Source organism: Argentina silus (assembly GCF_951799395.1).
Source record: "Argentina silus genome assembly, chromosome: 9".
Classification (NCBI taxonomy): domain Eukaryota; kingdom Metazoa; phylum Chordata; class Actinopteri; order Argentiniformes; family Argentinidae; genus Argentina; species Argentina silus.
The window spans coordinates 22,317,610-22,335,109 of NC_139663.1; the positions used below are offsets into that span (position 1 = coordinate 22,317,610).

Below are 17,500 nucleotides of genomic sequence, written 5' to 3' on the forward strand. Positions count from 1 at the left end.
AAGTCTTGGAAGACTTTCAAACAAGTGAGCTGTTCAGTGGTTGTTACTCTCAGCATGACCTCTCCTCCCCTCCCCTCCTCCCCTCCTCACTCTACCTCCCCTCCTCCCCTCTCCTTTACCTCCTCTCCTCCCTCCCTCCCTCCACTCCCCAGAAGGTGAACGAGAGTGGCATGGATGATGGCCCCCCCCTGCGGCCCCCCCCGGACACCTCCATCCAGGAGCAGGCCGGCCAGCGCACGGTGAGGCTGGAGGCCCCCGTAGACTCCATGCTCAAAGACATGGCCACCATCATCTTCAGCACCTTCCTCCTGGCCGGCTGGGTGGCCTTCGTCATCACCTACCCCAAGGTAAGGAGAAGGGCTCCGCCTGGTGGTCGGCAGCGGTATGGCAGGAGAGGGGAGAAGGGGAGAAGTCAAAGCAGCACTTAAAGGCTAGAAAAGCTTTGATGTTATTAAAGCTGTTGTAAGCTTATAAGCTGTTGACACACGCATCCAAAACCGCCCGTGCAGTTGGAGACTCGAGCACGCAGAAACTCAGAGGCTCACACACACACACACACACACACACACACACATCACGACTCACCCCTCCGCCCCGCCTCCCCCCCAGAGTGTTCACAAGCAGCAGCAGCTGCAGCACCAGCAGTTCCAGAGGCAGATGGAGGAGAGGCTGGACCTCCTGCAGAGACAGCAGCCCTTCCTGCCCCCCTCTGACCTGCCCCTGGGCCTGCCCCTGCCCCTGCCCCTGCCCCCGGACGCTGACTACCTGGACGCGGCCCTGGCGCGCGCCCGCTCAGAGAGCTCGGACCACAGCAGCCCTGCCGGCACCCCCCGGGCCTCCAACCACTCCAACCTGTCGGTGTCGGAGCTGGGCAGCTCAGCCAATGAGCACGAGGACGGAGGTGCGGGTGGTGTATTTGTTTGTGCTTCATCGTTTGCTGCTTGATTTCCAACCATTCAAAGCAGAGGGACAGTTGACTTAGTAGATGTTGTTGTCGTGTAAATGCTGATCTGTGTCTGTGTGTGTGTGTGTGTCTGTGTGTGTATCTGTGTGTGTATCTGTGTCTGTGTCTGTGTGTGTGTCTGTGTGTGTGTCTGTGTGTGTATCTGTGTGTGTGTGTGTGGTGATCAGAGGAGGACTGTCCCATGGTGGTCAGGGTGGGAAACATCACCTTCAACCCCAGGAACGTGCTGGGCCACGGGGCAGAGGGAACCATCGTCTACAGGTACGTCTCCTCAGACCTCCTCTCATAACGCTCATTTACACAACACACACCATGCCATGGAATGACATTTACTTTTACCATCATGGCATTTAGTTGTGTGCTCTGAGTAATTCTACCGTCTCTCCTCCAACAAGGATGGAAGTCATCTCATCTCATCGTTTAGTAACGTGTTTGACCTTTGACCCCTCCAGGGGTCAGTTTGACAACCGGGCCGTGGCGGTGAAGAGGATCCTGCCGGAGTGCTTCAGCTTCGCCGACCGCGAGGTCCAGCTGCTGAGGGAGTCGGACGAGCACCCCAACGTCATCCGCTACTTCTGCACCGAGCGGGACCGCCAGTTCCAGTACATCGCCATCGAGCTGTGTGCCGCCTCGCTGCAAGAGGTACGCCCCCACCCCACTGACCCCAACCCCCCCCTCTCTCTGTCTCTGTCTCCCTGTCTCTCCCTCCCTTTCTGTCTCTCTCTCTCTCTCCCTCTCTCTCTCCCTCTCTCTCTCCTTCTCCTCTCTCTCCCCGTCCCTCTCTCTCTCTCTCCTTCTCTCCTCTCTCTCTCCCTCTCTCTCTCCCCGTCTCCCTCTCTCTCTCTCTCTCTCCTCTCTCCCTCACCTCCCTCCTGACTTTTCAGCACTCTCTCCCCTCAATCAAATCAAATGTTAATATTCACTTACACAATATGCAGTGTAATTATATACTTTAGGGTGAGCAACTCCTCAACAACGCAACAATCAGACAATATCAATAGGCAGCAATGTCATAATAACACAATGAGGAAACAATAGTAATAGCAAAACAATGGTGTAACGCTTAAAGTGTCCCAGAGAGCAGCAGCAACAACAACACTCACAATGAGGAAGTGAATGATTGTTCTGACCTGTTCCATCCACTCAGTCAGGAGATGATGGTTGTGTCTGGTGTTTTGTGACAGTATGTGGAGAGGAAGGACTTTGACCGCCGTGACCTGGAGCCTGTGGTGCTGCTGCAGCAGACCATGTCAGGACTGGCACACCTGCACTCCCTCAACATAGGTAACCATCACGTCAAATACTCTACATGTGTTCTCCTCACTTAAGAAAAACGGTAGGTAGATAGACAGACGGTAGATAGACAGACAGACGTAACACAAATGTACACTGTAGGCATTCTGAATATAGACACATCAGTGTAAATACTCACATACATGTTTTGAATAAAAATAACATAATTTCAGGTGTATATTTGCTTTGGCAGACAACTGATCTAATCCCCCCCCCCCCACCCCCCCCCCCCTTCTCCGTCCTAGTCCACAGAGACCTGAAGCCCCACAACATCCTGGTGTCCATGCCTAACGCCCACGGCCGGGTGCGGGCCATGATCTCCGACTTCGGCCTGTGTAAGAAGCTGGCGGTGGGGCGACACAGCTTCAGCAGGAGGTCCGGGGTACCAGGCACCGAGGGATGGATCGCACCAGAGGTCCTCAGTGAAGACTGCAAAGACAATCCTGTGAGTGGACAGGATCTCTCTCTCTCTCTCTTTCTTTCTCTCTCTCTCTCTCTCTTTCTCTCTCTCTCTCTCTCTCTCTCTCTTGCGCTCTATCTCTCTCTCTGTCTGTCTGTCAGTCTTTCTCTTTCTCTCTCTCTTCCTTTCTCTCTCTCTCTTTCTCTCTCTCTCTCTTTCTTTCTCTCTCTCTCTCTCTCTCTCTCAGGAATCACCCTGACTTTCTAGATACACTGTGCCCCCCATGTAAAGGACCAAGTTGATGAAGGAGGATGTGGTTATGCGTTGGTTAGCTATGGATGATGATAGGCATGGAAGAGACGGAGACATCCAGTTCATCCCCATCACCTCCCTCAGTCCCCACACTCATCACTTAGAACAATGGCATTGTCCTTTTAATGGCAGTTAATAACCTCTCTCCCTCTCTCTCCCTCCCTCTCTCTCCCTCTCTCTCTCTCTCTCTCTCTCTCTCTCTCTCTCTCTCTCTCTCTCTCTCTCTCTCTCTCCCTCTCTCTCCCTCTCTCTCTCTCTCCCCCCCCCCTCTCTCTCTCCCTCCCTCTCCCTCTCTCTCTCTCCCTCCCTCTCCCTCTCTCCCTCCCCCCCCCCCCCTCTCTCTCTCTCCCTCCCTCTCCCTCTCTCCCTCTGTCTCTCTCCCCCCCCCCCCCCTCTCTCTCTCTCCCCCCAGACCTGTACGGTGGACATCTTCTCTGCTGGCTGTGTGTTCTACTACGTGGTGACCCAGGGCAGCCATCCCTTCGGCAAGTCCCTGCAGAGACAGACCAACATCCTCCTGGGCGCCTACAGCCTGGACCAGCTCCAGCCAGACACGCACGGTGAGGCCGCCGCACACTTCCTGTCTGCCCATGTCACTTCCCCTTTCCTGCCACAGGGAGCAGGGAAAGGGAAGTTACCGGCAGAATTGGCCAAAGTAGCTTTGAATTTGATGACCGCACGCAGGAGTTATGACCATAGAGTTACATCCCTAGAGAAGGCACCTGCTGCTGTTCATGAAAGAAAAACGTGATGCGGGGAGTGCGCCCTCTAGGTTCTGTCTCTATGTTTCTCTTCTGTCGTGTCGGTTGGGCAGCAGTTGAGTGATGGTAGGTGGTGGTGCAGTATCGGGAACAGTGAAATACCTGACGGTCACCAGAAAAAGCCAGTGCAAAGACGTGGCCTGGGGTGGTCCAGTTGTCTCTGGTTACAAACCGACCCATAGTAACTCTCTCTCTCTCCCCCTCTCTCTCTCTCTCTCTCTCTCTCTCTCTCTGTGTCTCTCTCTCTCTCTCTCTCTCTGTGTCTCCCCCTCTCTCTCTCCCTCCCCCTCTCTCTCTCTCTCTGTCTCTGTCTCTCTCTCTCTGTCTTCCTCAGAGAACATAGTGGCCACAGACCTGATAGAGCAGATGCTGAGTATGGAGCCTCAGAGGAGACCTTCAGCTGAGAGCGTCCTCAAACACCCCTTCTTCTGGAGCCTGGAGAAGCAGCTGCAGTTCTTCCAGGTCAGATACTATATCTATATCTATATCTATATCTATATCTATATCTATATCTATATCCTATCTGTCTATCTATATATATACACACTTCTTTTTTTTCTTTTCTTTTTTTAATGTTTTTCATTTGTATTGGATAGAGATGGTGCTAGACGTGGCCTGTGGTGGTCCAGTGGTCTAGCTTACTCCTCCTTACTTTCCTGTCTTTCTCCACTGTCTTTGTCCAGTAAAAACATTTTTTATAAGTGGGACTATTATTACTAATAATATAATAAAATAATAAAAAAACATATAGCATAAGATGTATCCGATCTGAAAGCATTACTAAAAACACTTGGTCCAACGTCTGACGTGGTCCTTGATAAATAAAATCCATTTGAAGGTGGAAAAGGTTCACATTATTGTATCCAGCACAGCAAGTGAAAAGCTGAGACGGCATTCGTGAGTACATTCAGAACAGCTAAGTTGGTAGAGCGTGGCGCCAACAACGCTTAGGTTGTGGGTTCGATTCCCCCCCGGGACCATATATACTGCAATGTAAGTCGCTTTGCATAAAAGCGTCAGCTAAGGGGGTGCTTAGTGGCGTCGCACACTAATGCGCTTACCACGTAATCGCAAGGTTCCTGGTTCGATTCCGACCCTCGACCTATCTTGCATGTCATCCCTCCTCTCTCTCCCATCCTTCCTGTCAATCTCTACTGTCTCTGTCCCAATAAAGCAGAATTGCCCTAAAAACATATTTAAATCTTTTTTAAAAAGCGTCAGCTAAATGGCATATTATTATATCATTATATTATTATTTTAGGTCGATAAAGGAAGTCGTCTCACGTGCTTCTGTTTCCCCTTCGCAGGACGTGAGTGACAGGATAGAGAAGGAGCCACTGGATGGACCAATCGTACGGCAGCTGGAGTGGGGGGGGCGGGTCGTGGTGAAGCTGGACTGGAGGGAACACATCACAGTGCCTCTGCAGACGGGTAAGGGGCCTGAGATCAGCTGCAACGCCACACATTCAAATACCACACATTAAATTATTGAACCTTTATTTCTACAGGTTAGTCTCTTTGAGATAACATCTCTTTTTCAAGAGAGACCCGTTTCAACAGCAGCAGAGGGAACAAAGTTTCAGACAAATCAACTTGCACACACAGACACAACGTTGAACAAACTGTGGACTCGCATACAGGACAACAGTTACATATAGAAACACAGACGTCATGGCTAAGAACAGCTGTCCTCATGACAGTTACACACATCTGGGATATTTGCCTCGGCCAAGTGCTTAAACTCCACCAAAGTGACTGAATCCTCAAGTTTTAAACTGTTCTGGATCAGGATGTCAACAACTGGATGTCTGTTTCATTGGTGCCTGTGATCCGATAGGCAGTTGGGCTCAGCTGTGGTGTCGCAGGTTTAGAGGGGTTCTAAGTGTAACTGAGTTGAGATGGTAAAACTCACTCCTCAAGTTCAAACACCCCCACCTCCCCGCACTGTCGAATTGCTATCTTTTCGATAGCGTAGCTGGTTAACATCGGGGATTTTGAGGAGACGGTCACGTGTGTTTTCAAGTCGGAGATCATAATCGAATACCACATGGTCTTTCCCTACATTCAATGACATTGAACTGTGCCGTTGGAGAAAGGAAAATAGACTAGTATGAGTTTAGTTCGTGACACTACCAGTGCAACTAGTTCTTACTGTGTTAAACAGGGAGCTTTAAGACCCTACCAGTGTAACTAGTTCTTACTGTGTTAAACAGGGAGCTTTAAGACCCTACCAGTTTGGCTCAAGTCTTAAGGACTATGTTGCATGATTGCCACGCTCTCCAAAAGTACTGCTGCATACTGCAGCCTGGTGAGTGGTTGATCAGTTGGGTGGTTAATGTGTCTTGAGTTCAGGAGAGATCTAAATGCAGCCACTGGTATCAAATTACCATCTATCCAAATGCGGATTTTATTTCCTGCCTAGCCAGAGAGCGTTAGGTTATACTAGGCTACTTCTTCCTGAAGAGAGTCGCTGTGCCTCAGAACAGAATATCAAAAACGTTTTAATCTTCCAATAAGTGTCTCAAAACATGTGGAAGTGCTGACTGACCAGGAATGCATTTACACCAGCAACAGAATGTGAGAGATGATGTCGTAGATGAATTAGACATCAGAGAATGTGAGAGATGATGTCCTAGATGAATTCAGAGAATGTTCATTGTAAACATGTTCATGGCACGATGTATATGTTGCATTTAGCATCATCGTGTGTTTATGCATCGTGGGGAGCTAGTGACGTTTATATTGGTATCTGGAGTCTGTTTCACGTAGAAGTCGTCCCCAGTTGACCTTACGAGGGCCGGGTGTGGGCCGGGTGTGGGCCGGGTGTGGGCCGGGTGTGGGCCGGGTGCGGGCCGGGTGTGTGGCATGTTCAGGTGGTGGTGGCGACCAAACAAAGCACTGTGCAGATGATGACTCACCGCACGCGGTTGGTTTTCTCCTCTTTTCAGATCTACGGAAATTCCGGTCGTACAAGGGCGGGTCGGCCAGAGATCTCCTCCGTGCCATGAGGAACAAGGTACGTGTGTCTGTCAGCAGCAGCCAAGTGAGAGTTTGAAATCACCGAAAAACAAAATGGAGTGTCGGCAGAGGTTGAGCCGTTTGTACGACGTAAAACACACGACGGAGCCTCATGACGAAGGAGCGCTGGTCAGTTCTAAACCGTTCTGTAGTGCGTAGTCTTTAGTTAATTTCCAGATTTGTATTTTTTCATACTACAATTGAAGGGGACGTAGAGTATACCCTCTGTTCTTCAACAGACTTCTAGGTATGGGTGTGGTGGTCTGACCTGTGATGTTTGAAGCCCAATAAAGCATTACTTCCTTTCCTCTCCATCCTCCTGCCATCCCTCCCTCCCTCCCTCCCTCCCACCACCATCCCCTGTATCCCTCTCTCTCTCTCTCTCTCTCTGTCCCCCTCCCCCTCCCGCTCTTTCTCTCTCTCATATTTTGTTTTTTTGTCCTCCCACAGAAGCACCATTACAGGGAGTTGCCGGCGGAGGTCCAGGAGACTCTGGGCTCCATCCCTGACGACTTTGTGTCCTACTTCACCTCCCGTTTCCCCGGCCTGCTGCGTCACACCTACCTGGCCATGCGCACCTGCGCCCACGAACGGCCCTTCCTGCCCTACTACCCCAGCTCAGACCAACTCACCTGGACGCGGACTCCACACACACCCCCCGAGGCGCACACACACCCTGTCCCCAGGGCCACAGAGCCACCGCAGACACACACAACACCAACACCAACACCAACACCACCACCAGCACACTCACAGCCAGAGGAATACACACCACCTCCACAGCCCCGAGCGACCACAGTACCAGCGTCAAACACCATACCAGTAGAGTCAGCGCCAACCACATTACCAGTAGCGCCAGAATCACCAGTATCACCCACACCACCAGTTCAGACAGTACACCCTACATTAGCTTCGCCGACACAACCAGACCTGCCTGCACACACAGTGTTGCCCACACAACCCTCAGAAACCCTCTCATCATCGTCATCGTCATCATCGTCCCCGCCATCTACAGATTCCGTCCCGCCCAAACCACCCACATACTCAGGCCCACCTATGCACCCAGGCCCACCTCCACACCCAGGCCCACCTACACACCCAAGCCCACCTCCACACCCAGGCTCACCTACGCTGGACACAGAGCCTGTCTGAGCCAGGCCAGCGTAGAGGAGCAATGCCTTACGAGTGGACACAGATACTGGGGCTTTGCTGTGACTGTCCCATGCTGACGAGGACCTGGCCTGCAGTGCCTGGGAATCGCCACCAGGGGGCGAGGGGGCAGCACCCCAAAATCAAGTGCCTTCTTCTGCCTGACGGAGACCAAAATGTCTCCCGATGGAACCGTCCCAAGGTCCCCCCCCCGAAGAAGTCGGGGTGTCCCCATATGATCCCTGAGTGGACATGGGGGGGGCCAGATCGACCGCAGAAAGAATCTTATTTTTTATTTCGCAACCGTGTCCGTCCACATCAAGTATTGTGAAGTATCAAAGTGTTGATTGGCCCAACATACTTGGCTACTGAGGGCGGGCCTATCCGTGTTGATGTTGTTGGACACTTGAAGTGGACAATGGTGGTTTTACTGTGCAATGTTGTGATTTCCACAGTGAGCCTGTTCACTGGAAAGAGGTGTATATTTTTGTACAGACTGGAGATTCTGATCGTTGATAATCATTTAATGTGGCAGTTGTGCCTTTTTTTTAATAACACTGTGCTGTGTGTCTCAGTGGTGAGGTGGTGGAGTACACGAGTCTGATATCGTCTTGCTTGCTGCTGCCGATGATGCTGCTAGAAACTGCTTTCCCCCTGGAACCAAGACACGGAGAGTAGCGTCTTCTTGGGCAAAAGATGGCGTATAATTCCAAAGGGTGTTTAATTTGAACATTGATAAAGAATATGAATATTGTATTTTTTTTCTGCTCTTCTCTTGTCAGTCTCTGTTTGCTGGGGGTTGTACATTGAGCAACGAGGTTGGCCTTTGGTGTTTACACTGTGTGTCATCACAAGGGTGTCACCCAAGGCCCTTTGGTCCAGCCATCTCTGGGACACTATAAATAGGCCTGTACTTTGATACTTTTATGGGCCTATAGAAACTGGCCCAGGTTGCGGTGTGAGTATAACATGTCGAATTATGAGCATTTGAGGAGACTTTTTTTTATTTGTAGTCCTCATCCCATCTTTAGATTTTTCCTACACGTTTTTATTACTATGAATTGTCAGTAATGATCGACAGACACTATGCCTTTAATTTATTAATTGTGATCATTTTTTGTTTGTTTTGTATTTTTTTTCTAAGTGGAATAAACTTTACCTCAGGTGGAGTTTGTATTGTGCACACCCAAAAAATCGAAATAGTCAAATGTATTTTGTTGCACAGTGAAGCTTTATCCAGTTTTAGAAAAGAGGGCTTTGTGTTGTGTGTATATTTGGTCAATAGAGCATTCCATGGAATTGCCCGTTGAGAACAGAATCATTTTCATGACTGTTCTTCAGTGTCTGAATTTGTCATATATGCAGAAACAGAGTGGCCTTGACCTAATGTCTTCACTTTTCAGCTTTTGCAAACATCATGTCACTGTTGGAGTGAAATGGCAAATAAATTAACATTTTATATCTTTGTGAATTTATTCATATTACCGGGTGTGGATTAATATGTGAATAAACGGGGGGAGGAGGGACTTTCTCTCCTTTCCTCAAAAACGAAACTTAGAGTCCTTCTGACATGACGTCTTCATGCAAGCAGGGAGGGACTGGACCAGAGACCCGTGATTTACTTCACTCGCTCGGAATACAGCAATGAACTCTGGCTGTCCAGAAGGGAGCCGAGCTGGACTGTTCTGGTCAGATCTGCCTTCCAGCAAACCATGAAAGACGTGTCGTGCATTTCTGGCTAAAAATATTTTGCGGAAATAACTGGATCAATTCAATGAGGTAAGTTAATATTATATAAATATCATTTGCTGCAGCCTTGAACGCAACCGATTAGATATCTCTCCTAAACCATTTCTGACTGACAGAGAAAAATAAATGAATGTCGTTTTTATCATTTTTCCTACAGGAAGTATGTCCCGGCGGAGTCTAAGATTAAGAACATCTGCTCATGGTAAACTGCTTTCGATTTTTCCGACAAAACAAAACAATTTGAATTTGGAAATCTGATCTTTAATCAAGATTGAATGTTGTTTTTGCGTATCTGAAAACTGAAAGCTAGGCCAGTTTTTAGGATAGTTTTGATGCCGGAAATCATGATAATCTTGAATTTGAAAGTTGGATTCAGGGTGGAAAGTCACTTAAACTTTAACCAATAAAATAATGTGGCGATGTTGTTAAAAAAAGATACAAGTTAGTAATCGTATTTAATGTAGTGTGAGTTGTCCAGTGAGATGTTGAATTGTGTCAATGTGTTATATATTATGAGTAATGCAGATATGAGAATACACAAGTGTGAAGCTGTCTTTTTTTTGTCTTCGCTCATCATTCAGGCTCGTTCACTCACATGTTGTTACACAACCTCGCCCAGTAGATGGCATGGTAGAGGCCTGTACAAAGCACCGCATCTTCTGTGATCTTGATCTTGTAATTAATTATTCATTATTATTACGATAATGTTTTTAAATACTGGATCAAAATCAGCCAAATTGATCTGATCCTGGATAGCAAAAAAAAAATAGATTACAGGGAAAAAGGGATTTTAAATAGTTGGCCCAGGGGACCAATCCTGCTGTACCATGTTGCCATGGTGAACTGCAGCTGGTTCCAAAAAGCATCCCCATTGAAACTCATGTTAAACTTTGTTTAACTAATCAAGATTGTGCCTTTTAATTTAGGTTTAAGAGAAGGGATCTGTATTATTCTAACTTGGATGCCTTGGATTATGTTCTGACCTGTCTATTTTAAATACGATGGGTACAACTTTGTTCAATGTATGGATTGTTGTCTGTGAGGAAATGTCGCCTAATGTGCAGTTAATATTTTAAAATGATCCATGTTTCATCTCAAAATGGATAATTGAGGATGACTAGAGATTAACAGTGACTCTCTTCCTCAGAATGATTGTGCAGGACCCTCATCATTGAACCTGTAGACTGAAGTACAATAATGGGTAAGAAACAGTCAAGAAATGTGTAATGATTATAATTATATACAATGCTTTTTATTATATTTGAACTTTGTGTTGTGCTTTGTGATCTCGTTTTATTAGCTCAAGAAATTGACGAGCTGCCGGTTGAAAAATGGGCCGAATCTCACGTGAGCTCCTGGTTAAGAACTATTGGCGTGAAGGAGCCTTACATAAAGAAACTTCATGAGGAGGAAGTTGATGGGAGAATCCTCCTTGAACTGACTGAGGACTACCTTAAGAAAGAGACTGGAATGAAATCGGGACCGGCTCTGCTGATCATCAGAAAGAGAAGTGAGCTTATAGACTCTAGGAAGACAACCCAGGACAGGAAAAAGCCTCAAACTAGCCTGAACAGTGAGAAGGGAAGTCAAAAGGATAGGCAGGGGTCAGCTCATCAGATTCCAGAGACAGAGAAAAGTATTTCGGTAGAGGAGACACAAACACATCGAGAGCAACCTGCCTCTGTGTTGACCACAAAAAGAGACTGCAAACCACGGCCTTTTGGCAAAGAAGGTATTGATTTCACATATGGCAATCACAGTGTTCTGCAACCCGAATCTGGTGTCATTGATCTAATATCCCCCTGTCATGAGTACAAGTCTGACATTGCTGCCAAACTGGACCACACAAGGTTGCAGGCAAAATTTGCCAAAGAGGTTCTCAAATTTGGCACTGGCTGCATGAATATCAGATCAAATGGCACAATACACTTTGGTGTGATGGACAGTAGGGATGATGCCGGTTATGTACATGGTGAGATAATCGGTGTCCCAGTTTTTGAGAGAGATATTTATGTTGATGCGTTGGATCACATTGAGAGGAGTTTCTCTCGCTCTGATAGTGAATATGTACGACAGTGTATACGTCCACCTCAGTTCATAGAGGTGATAGACATGAACAGTGCTGAGGAGAAGTATGTGGTGGAGGTGGACATTGTTCCCTCCGTTAGCATTGTAAAGAACAAAGTATTCTCTGTTCGTCTGCCAAACTTCAAAGAGTCAACTAACAAAATTGAGCATGAAAAGGAAACAGTCTATCACAGGGTGGGCTCAAAAACAGAGCCAGTGAGTGATCAGAATGACTTCTACCAGCGAGTCAGATACAGAGATGCTCAAAGAGAAGAGGCAGAGCATTGTCGCTTTGTCAATACACCAGACATCTGCCAAGACCTTGGAAGGAAACTCACAATGCTAGTAAGTAGTGGCAAAAAATTCATTGAGAAGGAGAAATGGTACATTCTTGTCACAAACAAGTTCAAACCAGAAGACTTGAGCAGCATTGACTTCTTACTGAACATGAACATATTCTGTGTGTTTGACTTTGACCCGGATTCCAAGCAGTCAGGATTCTGCAGTAAATACATTCAACACCATGCTGCAAATATGCATTTCATGCAGAACTACAAAATTCCAAGTGGCATGAGCATTGGACAATTTGTGAGTCACTTGCATTTGTTTGAGCAGACCAGCTGGATATTTTGTAACGGACGCAGCGATTACAAAGGAAATGAGAACCCCTGCAATGAAATGACATGGATCAAAACAAAAATGACACTCCTCAGAGAATCAGTGTCGTTGATCTGCAAGCAGATCTTGCCAAAAGGCACATTCTTGGTAATGTTCCTCCTCACATCCCCAGTCGAGAAGACCCTCTTGCACACCTTCTATGAGTTCTTCACAGACATGGAAGGTCATGAGGACATCATTTGCATCTCAGAATCAGAAGACAACTATCAGAAATGGCAAAGCTTTGCTGAGGGATCATGTGGAACAGAAACTCTGAACCGTTCCAGTGTGGTTGGGATGAAAATGAGCCATGTGGATGCGACACTGCAGCAAATTCAACCTGTAACCTCTCGAGCCACCAAGCACTTGCCTATCTATGTTAAAGGACAGTGCCTTCTTGAAACACGCGAGGAGGAAAGGATGTATTCCTTGGAAATCCTGAGTGTTGATCATTGCAATGAAACAAGTGATGAATTCGTCAGAGCAGAGAATGAAAACATTGAAAGACAGTTTTACCATGGGGGTAAAGTGACTTGGTTAAATTTCTGGCTTGCAGAGAAGAAGTTTGTTGGAGAAGTGATTCAAAGAGATGCATACAGGGATATATCCAGACTTGTCAGTGACACTATACAATGGGGTGTAGACCAACCACCTGTGAACAGTATCAACATCTACCATCACCCAGGAAGTGGTGGAAGCACTGTGGCAAGGCAGGTGCTGTGGAACAATAGGAAAGACCTACGGTGTGCTGTTGTGAAGCCATCATACCCTGTTGCCATTGTCTCTGAGCATGCTGTTCAGCTCAGAGAGTATGAGGAAAAAGATACTCAGAAGTGTCTCCCAGTGCTCCTTCTGATCGAGGACTGCGATAAAGATTACCTTGATGATCTGAGGAATGAATTAGAGCTTGCCATCAACACTAAGAAAATCAGACAAGGAACACTGTGTTTCATCCTGTTGAGCTGCAGACGATCCTATAATCCAGAGAAGATGTGCAAAGACTCGCCACTGCAAAATGTAGCTGTCACTCACAAGCTGTCAAAAGGAGAGAAGAGACAGTTTGCTGGTAAACGGCAGAAGCTTGAAGAACAGTACGAGCCAGAGTTCATCTTGACGTTCGTCTTGATGAGTGAAGAATTTGCCCATGAGAAGATTGTGGAGTATGTCGAACAATTTGTGAAACATTTGCTACAAGGCATTGATCATGATTCAGTTGTCACCCGCCTCATTCGTTACGTGGCATTGCTCAACACTTACCTTCAGAACTCCTTCATTTCACAGTCCCACTGCGAAGCTCTGCTCGCATTAACCATCCACATGGATAGGTTTCGCCAGCATGCTTTTGAGAGGTCATTAAGTGAGCAAGCCAAACTTGCCTTCATACACCTGAGAGACGACAAGACACACATTGAATCAATTCGAATCATTCACCCACTAGTTGCAAAGGAAATTCTCCAGCAGCTCCTTGGTGACAAACGCCAGGAAAGCGGGATCGCCATGGATCTTCTCCATGAGGATGTGCTTTTTGAGCACAGGTTTGGAAAAGAAGAGTATGCAAAGTTTCTGAGAGACTTGTTCATGAGACGTTGCAGGGTAAGCAAAGGCGATCAGTCAGACAGCTTTTTTTCTCCCCTCATTGAGCATGTCAGTGAAAAAGAAAGCCCAGAGAGAGCAATTGAGCTAATGAAGGAGGCATACGCTCGTTTCAACAAAGATGCATTTTTTGCTCAACAACTTGCCCGCCTGAATTACTCCTATGAAAGGTTTGAAGAGGCAAAACACTGGGCAGAAATTGCGGCAACAAACATGCCCGACAACTCCTATATACTTGACACAAAAGGCCAGCTGTACAGAAAATGGTTCAATGCCAAATGTAAAGCAATTGAAAAGGTGCCAAAGACCGCAGAAAACACAGCTGATGCGGTTGAGACGGCACTGAAAGCTATGGAGTGTTTCAGAGAATGTGAAAAGGCGGCAATGTCCGACCTTGAAAACATGAACAATTCAGGCTTTTTTGCAGCAGTTGAAGTTGGATGCAGCCTGTTGAAGCTCATATTCTCATTGCGTGTGTTCTCAAACAAAACTTACGGCCACTCAGAAGGCATGAAGTACCTGCTCACTGATTACATCCCCAAGGAAGTTGAGAAACCCTGGGAGCCTTTTCACAGCAGTTTGAAAAACCTTCAAAAGACACTGCATGGAGCCTTGGAGTGGATCTCCGAAGACCTGAGTTACTTCCAGACAGACATCAACGCAGATGTGGAGGAGACAAACGAATGTTCTGAGTTGAAAACATCCCATCCTTTGACATGGCTGGTGAGAAAATCCTCTGAGTATGGGAAGTATTTCAGCGAAGCCGCTCTGAGCACAGCCTCAAAGCTGTGTCAGTCAAACCCAGCCAGTCTAACTCCGTTCATGAAACGCATGATCATTTATCGCCTTGGCGGGGGAAATATAACATCCATCCTCTCCCTTCTGATTGAGCAGAAAGACAGAGACCACGTCAAAGTCCTCGAGAGTATCATATCTCTTTACCCCAACAACCCTCTTATGGCCAGGATGGACCAGATGGATCTTGTCAATTACATAGCAGCTCATATTGCTTTAAGTTGCCTTTCACCGCAGTCGCCGAAGTTAGCTGCTCTGAAAGATCTTCAGAAACTCAGTCAGCAGTTCCCAATCAAGGAAAAGAAATGCCTACCCAGTGCTCTGTTCCTGCTGACCATGCTGTTCTGGCCTGAAGATCATGACACAGACCACGACAAAGAGAACAAATATAACATTGTCTTATCAGCTGTGGAATACCTCAAAAGAAACTACTGGACCAGAATGAAGGATATTCCCCAGAGGAAGAGAAGGATTTTCACACATTTTTTCCTGAGTAATGGAAGTGGGTTGGACAAGATTGTCCACAAGAGCAAGGTTGAAACCATCACAAAGGTCCTTGCCTTCTCAGAAAGAAGAATTAAGTGGTTCCGTGGAGAGGTGTGGAAAATGCCGGAGATTGCAAGTCTGTTTAAGCGAGTCTCTGGCTGGACAGAGGATGGAACAGTCTACCTTGAGGGTCCACAGAAGAAGAAGTTTACCGTCCATCCTCTGAATGGAGCCTCAGTGCCTTATGGCAATGAAAATGTCACATTCTACTTGGGCTTCACATTCAAAGGACCTGTTGCATACAACATCACAGGAAAGTAGGGTGTTAAAACAACAGGTAGTTATGCCTTGATGTTCATGTCAACATTGTAGGATCAAAGGGAAGTCAAAGGGAAGCTCTCATAAAATATGTCATATTATTTGTATTGTAACTTTATTGCTATGGAAGTTGTTCTACAAATACATAAAAGCAATTGTTGACCAGTACATCAACCAATGACCAAGTGTGCACTGATAATGTTTCATTTGATCCTTGAGGGATAGTGTAAATCTATATTTTTTAATACATTTTGTCTTAAAGGTGCAGCATGTAGTTTTGCGTGTTATTGCCCCTGTTGGCCACACTGAAAATGTGCATCCACTTCGTTTTCTAATGATGGCAAACATGTGCATGTCCTTGTAAACAAACCAAATGTGAAAGAGGCATGTGAAGGCCTACCACAATGTCAGGTTTTGAGAAAACGCTTTGTTTGGACCAATAACAGCACTCTTTACTGAATGTTCTTCATCATGTGATGCCTTGATGGCGACTGAGTTATCATGGTAATTTAGCACTATTTTAAAGCTAATATCTACGTAATGGACCTTTAAACATTATACCTTTGATACATCAACAACAGTATAGCCAACTAATGACAATATTCATTGCCTTTTCTCATATTCCTTTGTTGTGCATTAGTGTTATGAGGAATGAATCCAGCTCAAACATGTATGTCTTATCTGCAAACAATTATATTACAAAACTGCGTTCCTGCAGTAGTGTTCTTGTGTAATGTGTTTCATAATGTTTTTTGACTGAAATCAAATGTAACTTGAATAAAGACATTTTCATCGATATTCGGAATACATTGTGCATGATTAAAAATATATTCAAATATATTCTAAATATTTCTTTTTTTCCGTACGGGGCAGTTCAGATTGATTGATTGATTGATTGTTAATGCCTGGCTGACGACCTGCCCCAGGCGGAGCTGACAGGGAAGATGAGTAGAGCGCTGATGTTGTGGATGATTAAAACGGAGCAGCCACCGTCCTTCAGTTTTAGTTGTAAAAAAATGTATATTCATAAGCAAACCCCTACTCGGATGCTACAGTACACTTGTATAACAAAAACAAATAAATAAAAAATACTTCTCAATAAAAAGTGTTTACAAAAAAATGAAGTCATCTGTTTGCTGGTGTAAAAAGTCTTAAACTTTAACATATTGAAAATATTGCATACGACACTCTGACTTAGGTTAGTCTGTCAAGTTGGCAAATTCTTAGCGCAACTTTATTTGTCCTTCGCTGCTTGCCGTCGGTGTTTGACCAGAAGCTGCCTAGCGAACAACTGTTCAGTGTTGCTTGTGCACTGCGATACATGGTGTGTGTCTGCACAGCTAGATAGATAAGTAAGTACGTAGCTAGATAATTATCCGCTGTAAATCTCTATCCGTTCACGGTCGGTCTGCAGCGCATACGTTGTTAATAAATCACCCCTTTGCAGTCATGTGTTACAGCTGTAGCTAGATCGCTGTCTTATGAGCGGCATGGGTTTGTCCAGGTGTCTGTCCACCGCCTCTCTCTCGGCCTCTGCGCTCGTCACACTGGCTTTGTTCACATGTTCGTCCCTTAATCATTTGTCTGACCAAAGTGTCCCACTGGAAAGGTTGACGGAACAACAGCCACGGGTTAAACGGGTGCCTATATTAGCAAGATACGCAGAGACTCCAGCAACAGGGCAGCCCAGCCCGACGGAGAGCAGGAGCGACCAGAGGAGTCGCTCCCAGCCAGCCCGCCTCTTGCACCGCAGCGGGGGTGTCAGAAAGGAGGCGTGTGGGCTAGCCTTGGAGAGCCGATTCGACTGCGCCAGGGACCGGGTTGTGAGTCCGACAGAGTGTGAGGGGAGAGGGTGCTGCTATGCCCCCCTACCGCGGGCAGTCTCCGGGGGACCCCCCTGGTGCTTCTACCCCTCGTCCTACAGCGGTTACAGAATGG

At 46.7% G+C, this 17,500-nt stretch overlaps 3 protein-coding genes across 7 annotated transcripts in view; all 3 read left to right on the forward strand.

The window, feature by feature from the left end:
- Positions 1–9,358, forward strand: part of ern1 (endoplasmic reticulum to nucleus signaling 1) — a 29,194-nt gene extending 19,836 nt beyond the window's left edge. Inside the window, exons 12-22 of the mRNA XM_083677926.1 lie at positions 153–347; positions 610–901; positions 1,132–1,225; positions 1,417–1,606; positions 2,149–2,248; positions 2,503–2,702; positions 3,382–3,529; positions 4,065–4,192; positions 5,038–5,161; positions 6,679–6,746; positions 7,199–9,358. Coding sequence (XP_083534052.1) covers positions 153–347; positions 610–901; positions 1,132–1,225; positions 1,417–1,606; positions 2,149–2,248; positions 2,503–2,702; positions 3,382–3,529; positions 4,065–4,192; positions 5,038–5,161; positions 6,679–6,746; positions 7,199–7,900 — 2,241 coding nt within the window. The 3' untranslated portion in view covers positions 7,901–9,358. The remainder of the gene's footprint in view (positions 1–152; positions 348–609; positions 902–1,131; positions 1,226–1,416; positions 1,607–2,148; positions 2,249–2,502; positions 2,703–3,381; positions 3,530–4,064; positions 4,193–5,037; positions 5,162–6,678; positions 6,747–7,198) is intronic.
- Positions 9,359–9,546: 188 nt separating this feature from the next.
- Positions 9,547–16,360, forward strand: samd9l (sterile alpha motif domain containing 9 like). Of its 3 annotated transcripts, XM_083677749.1 has the most exons (4): positions 9,547–9,676; positions 9,804–9,848; positions 10,794–10,847; positions 10,947–16,360. In XM_083677749.1, the coding sequence occupies exons 3-4, from the start codon at positions 10,844–10,846 to the stop codon at positions 15,563–15,565; spliced, it is 4,623 nt and encodes a 1,540-aa protein (XP_083533875.1). In that variant the 5' UTR covers positions 9,547–9,676; positions 9,804–9,848; positions 10,794–10,843; the 3' UTR covers positions 15,566–16,360. The 3 variants fall into 3 exon arrangements, with proteins under 3 accessions (XP_083533875.1, XP_083533877.1, XP_083533876.1); XM_083677751.1 differs by lacking the exon at positions 9,804–9,848 and having other exon boundaries at positions 9,660–9,676; XM_083677750.1 differs by lacking the exons at positions 9,547–9,676; positions 9,804–9,848 and adding an exon at positions 10,237–10,321.
- A 520-nt stretch (positions 16,361–16,880) lies between these two features.
- Positions 16,881–17,500, forward strand: part of gaa (alpha glucosidase) — a 13,343-nt gene continuing 12,723 nt past the window's right edge. For all 3 annotated transcript variants that reach the window (XR_014554407.1, XM_083677097.1, XM_083677096.1), the window contains exon 1: positions 16,881–17,500. This exon is cut by the window's right edge and continues 131 nt beyond it. Coding sequence is in view for 2 of the 3 variants with exons in the window: in XM_083677097.1 (XP_083533223.1) it covers positions 17,044–17,500 (457 nt within the window). In the remaining variant the exon portion in view is untranslated.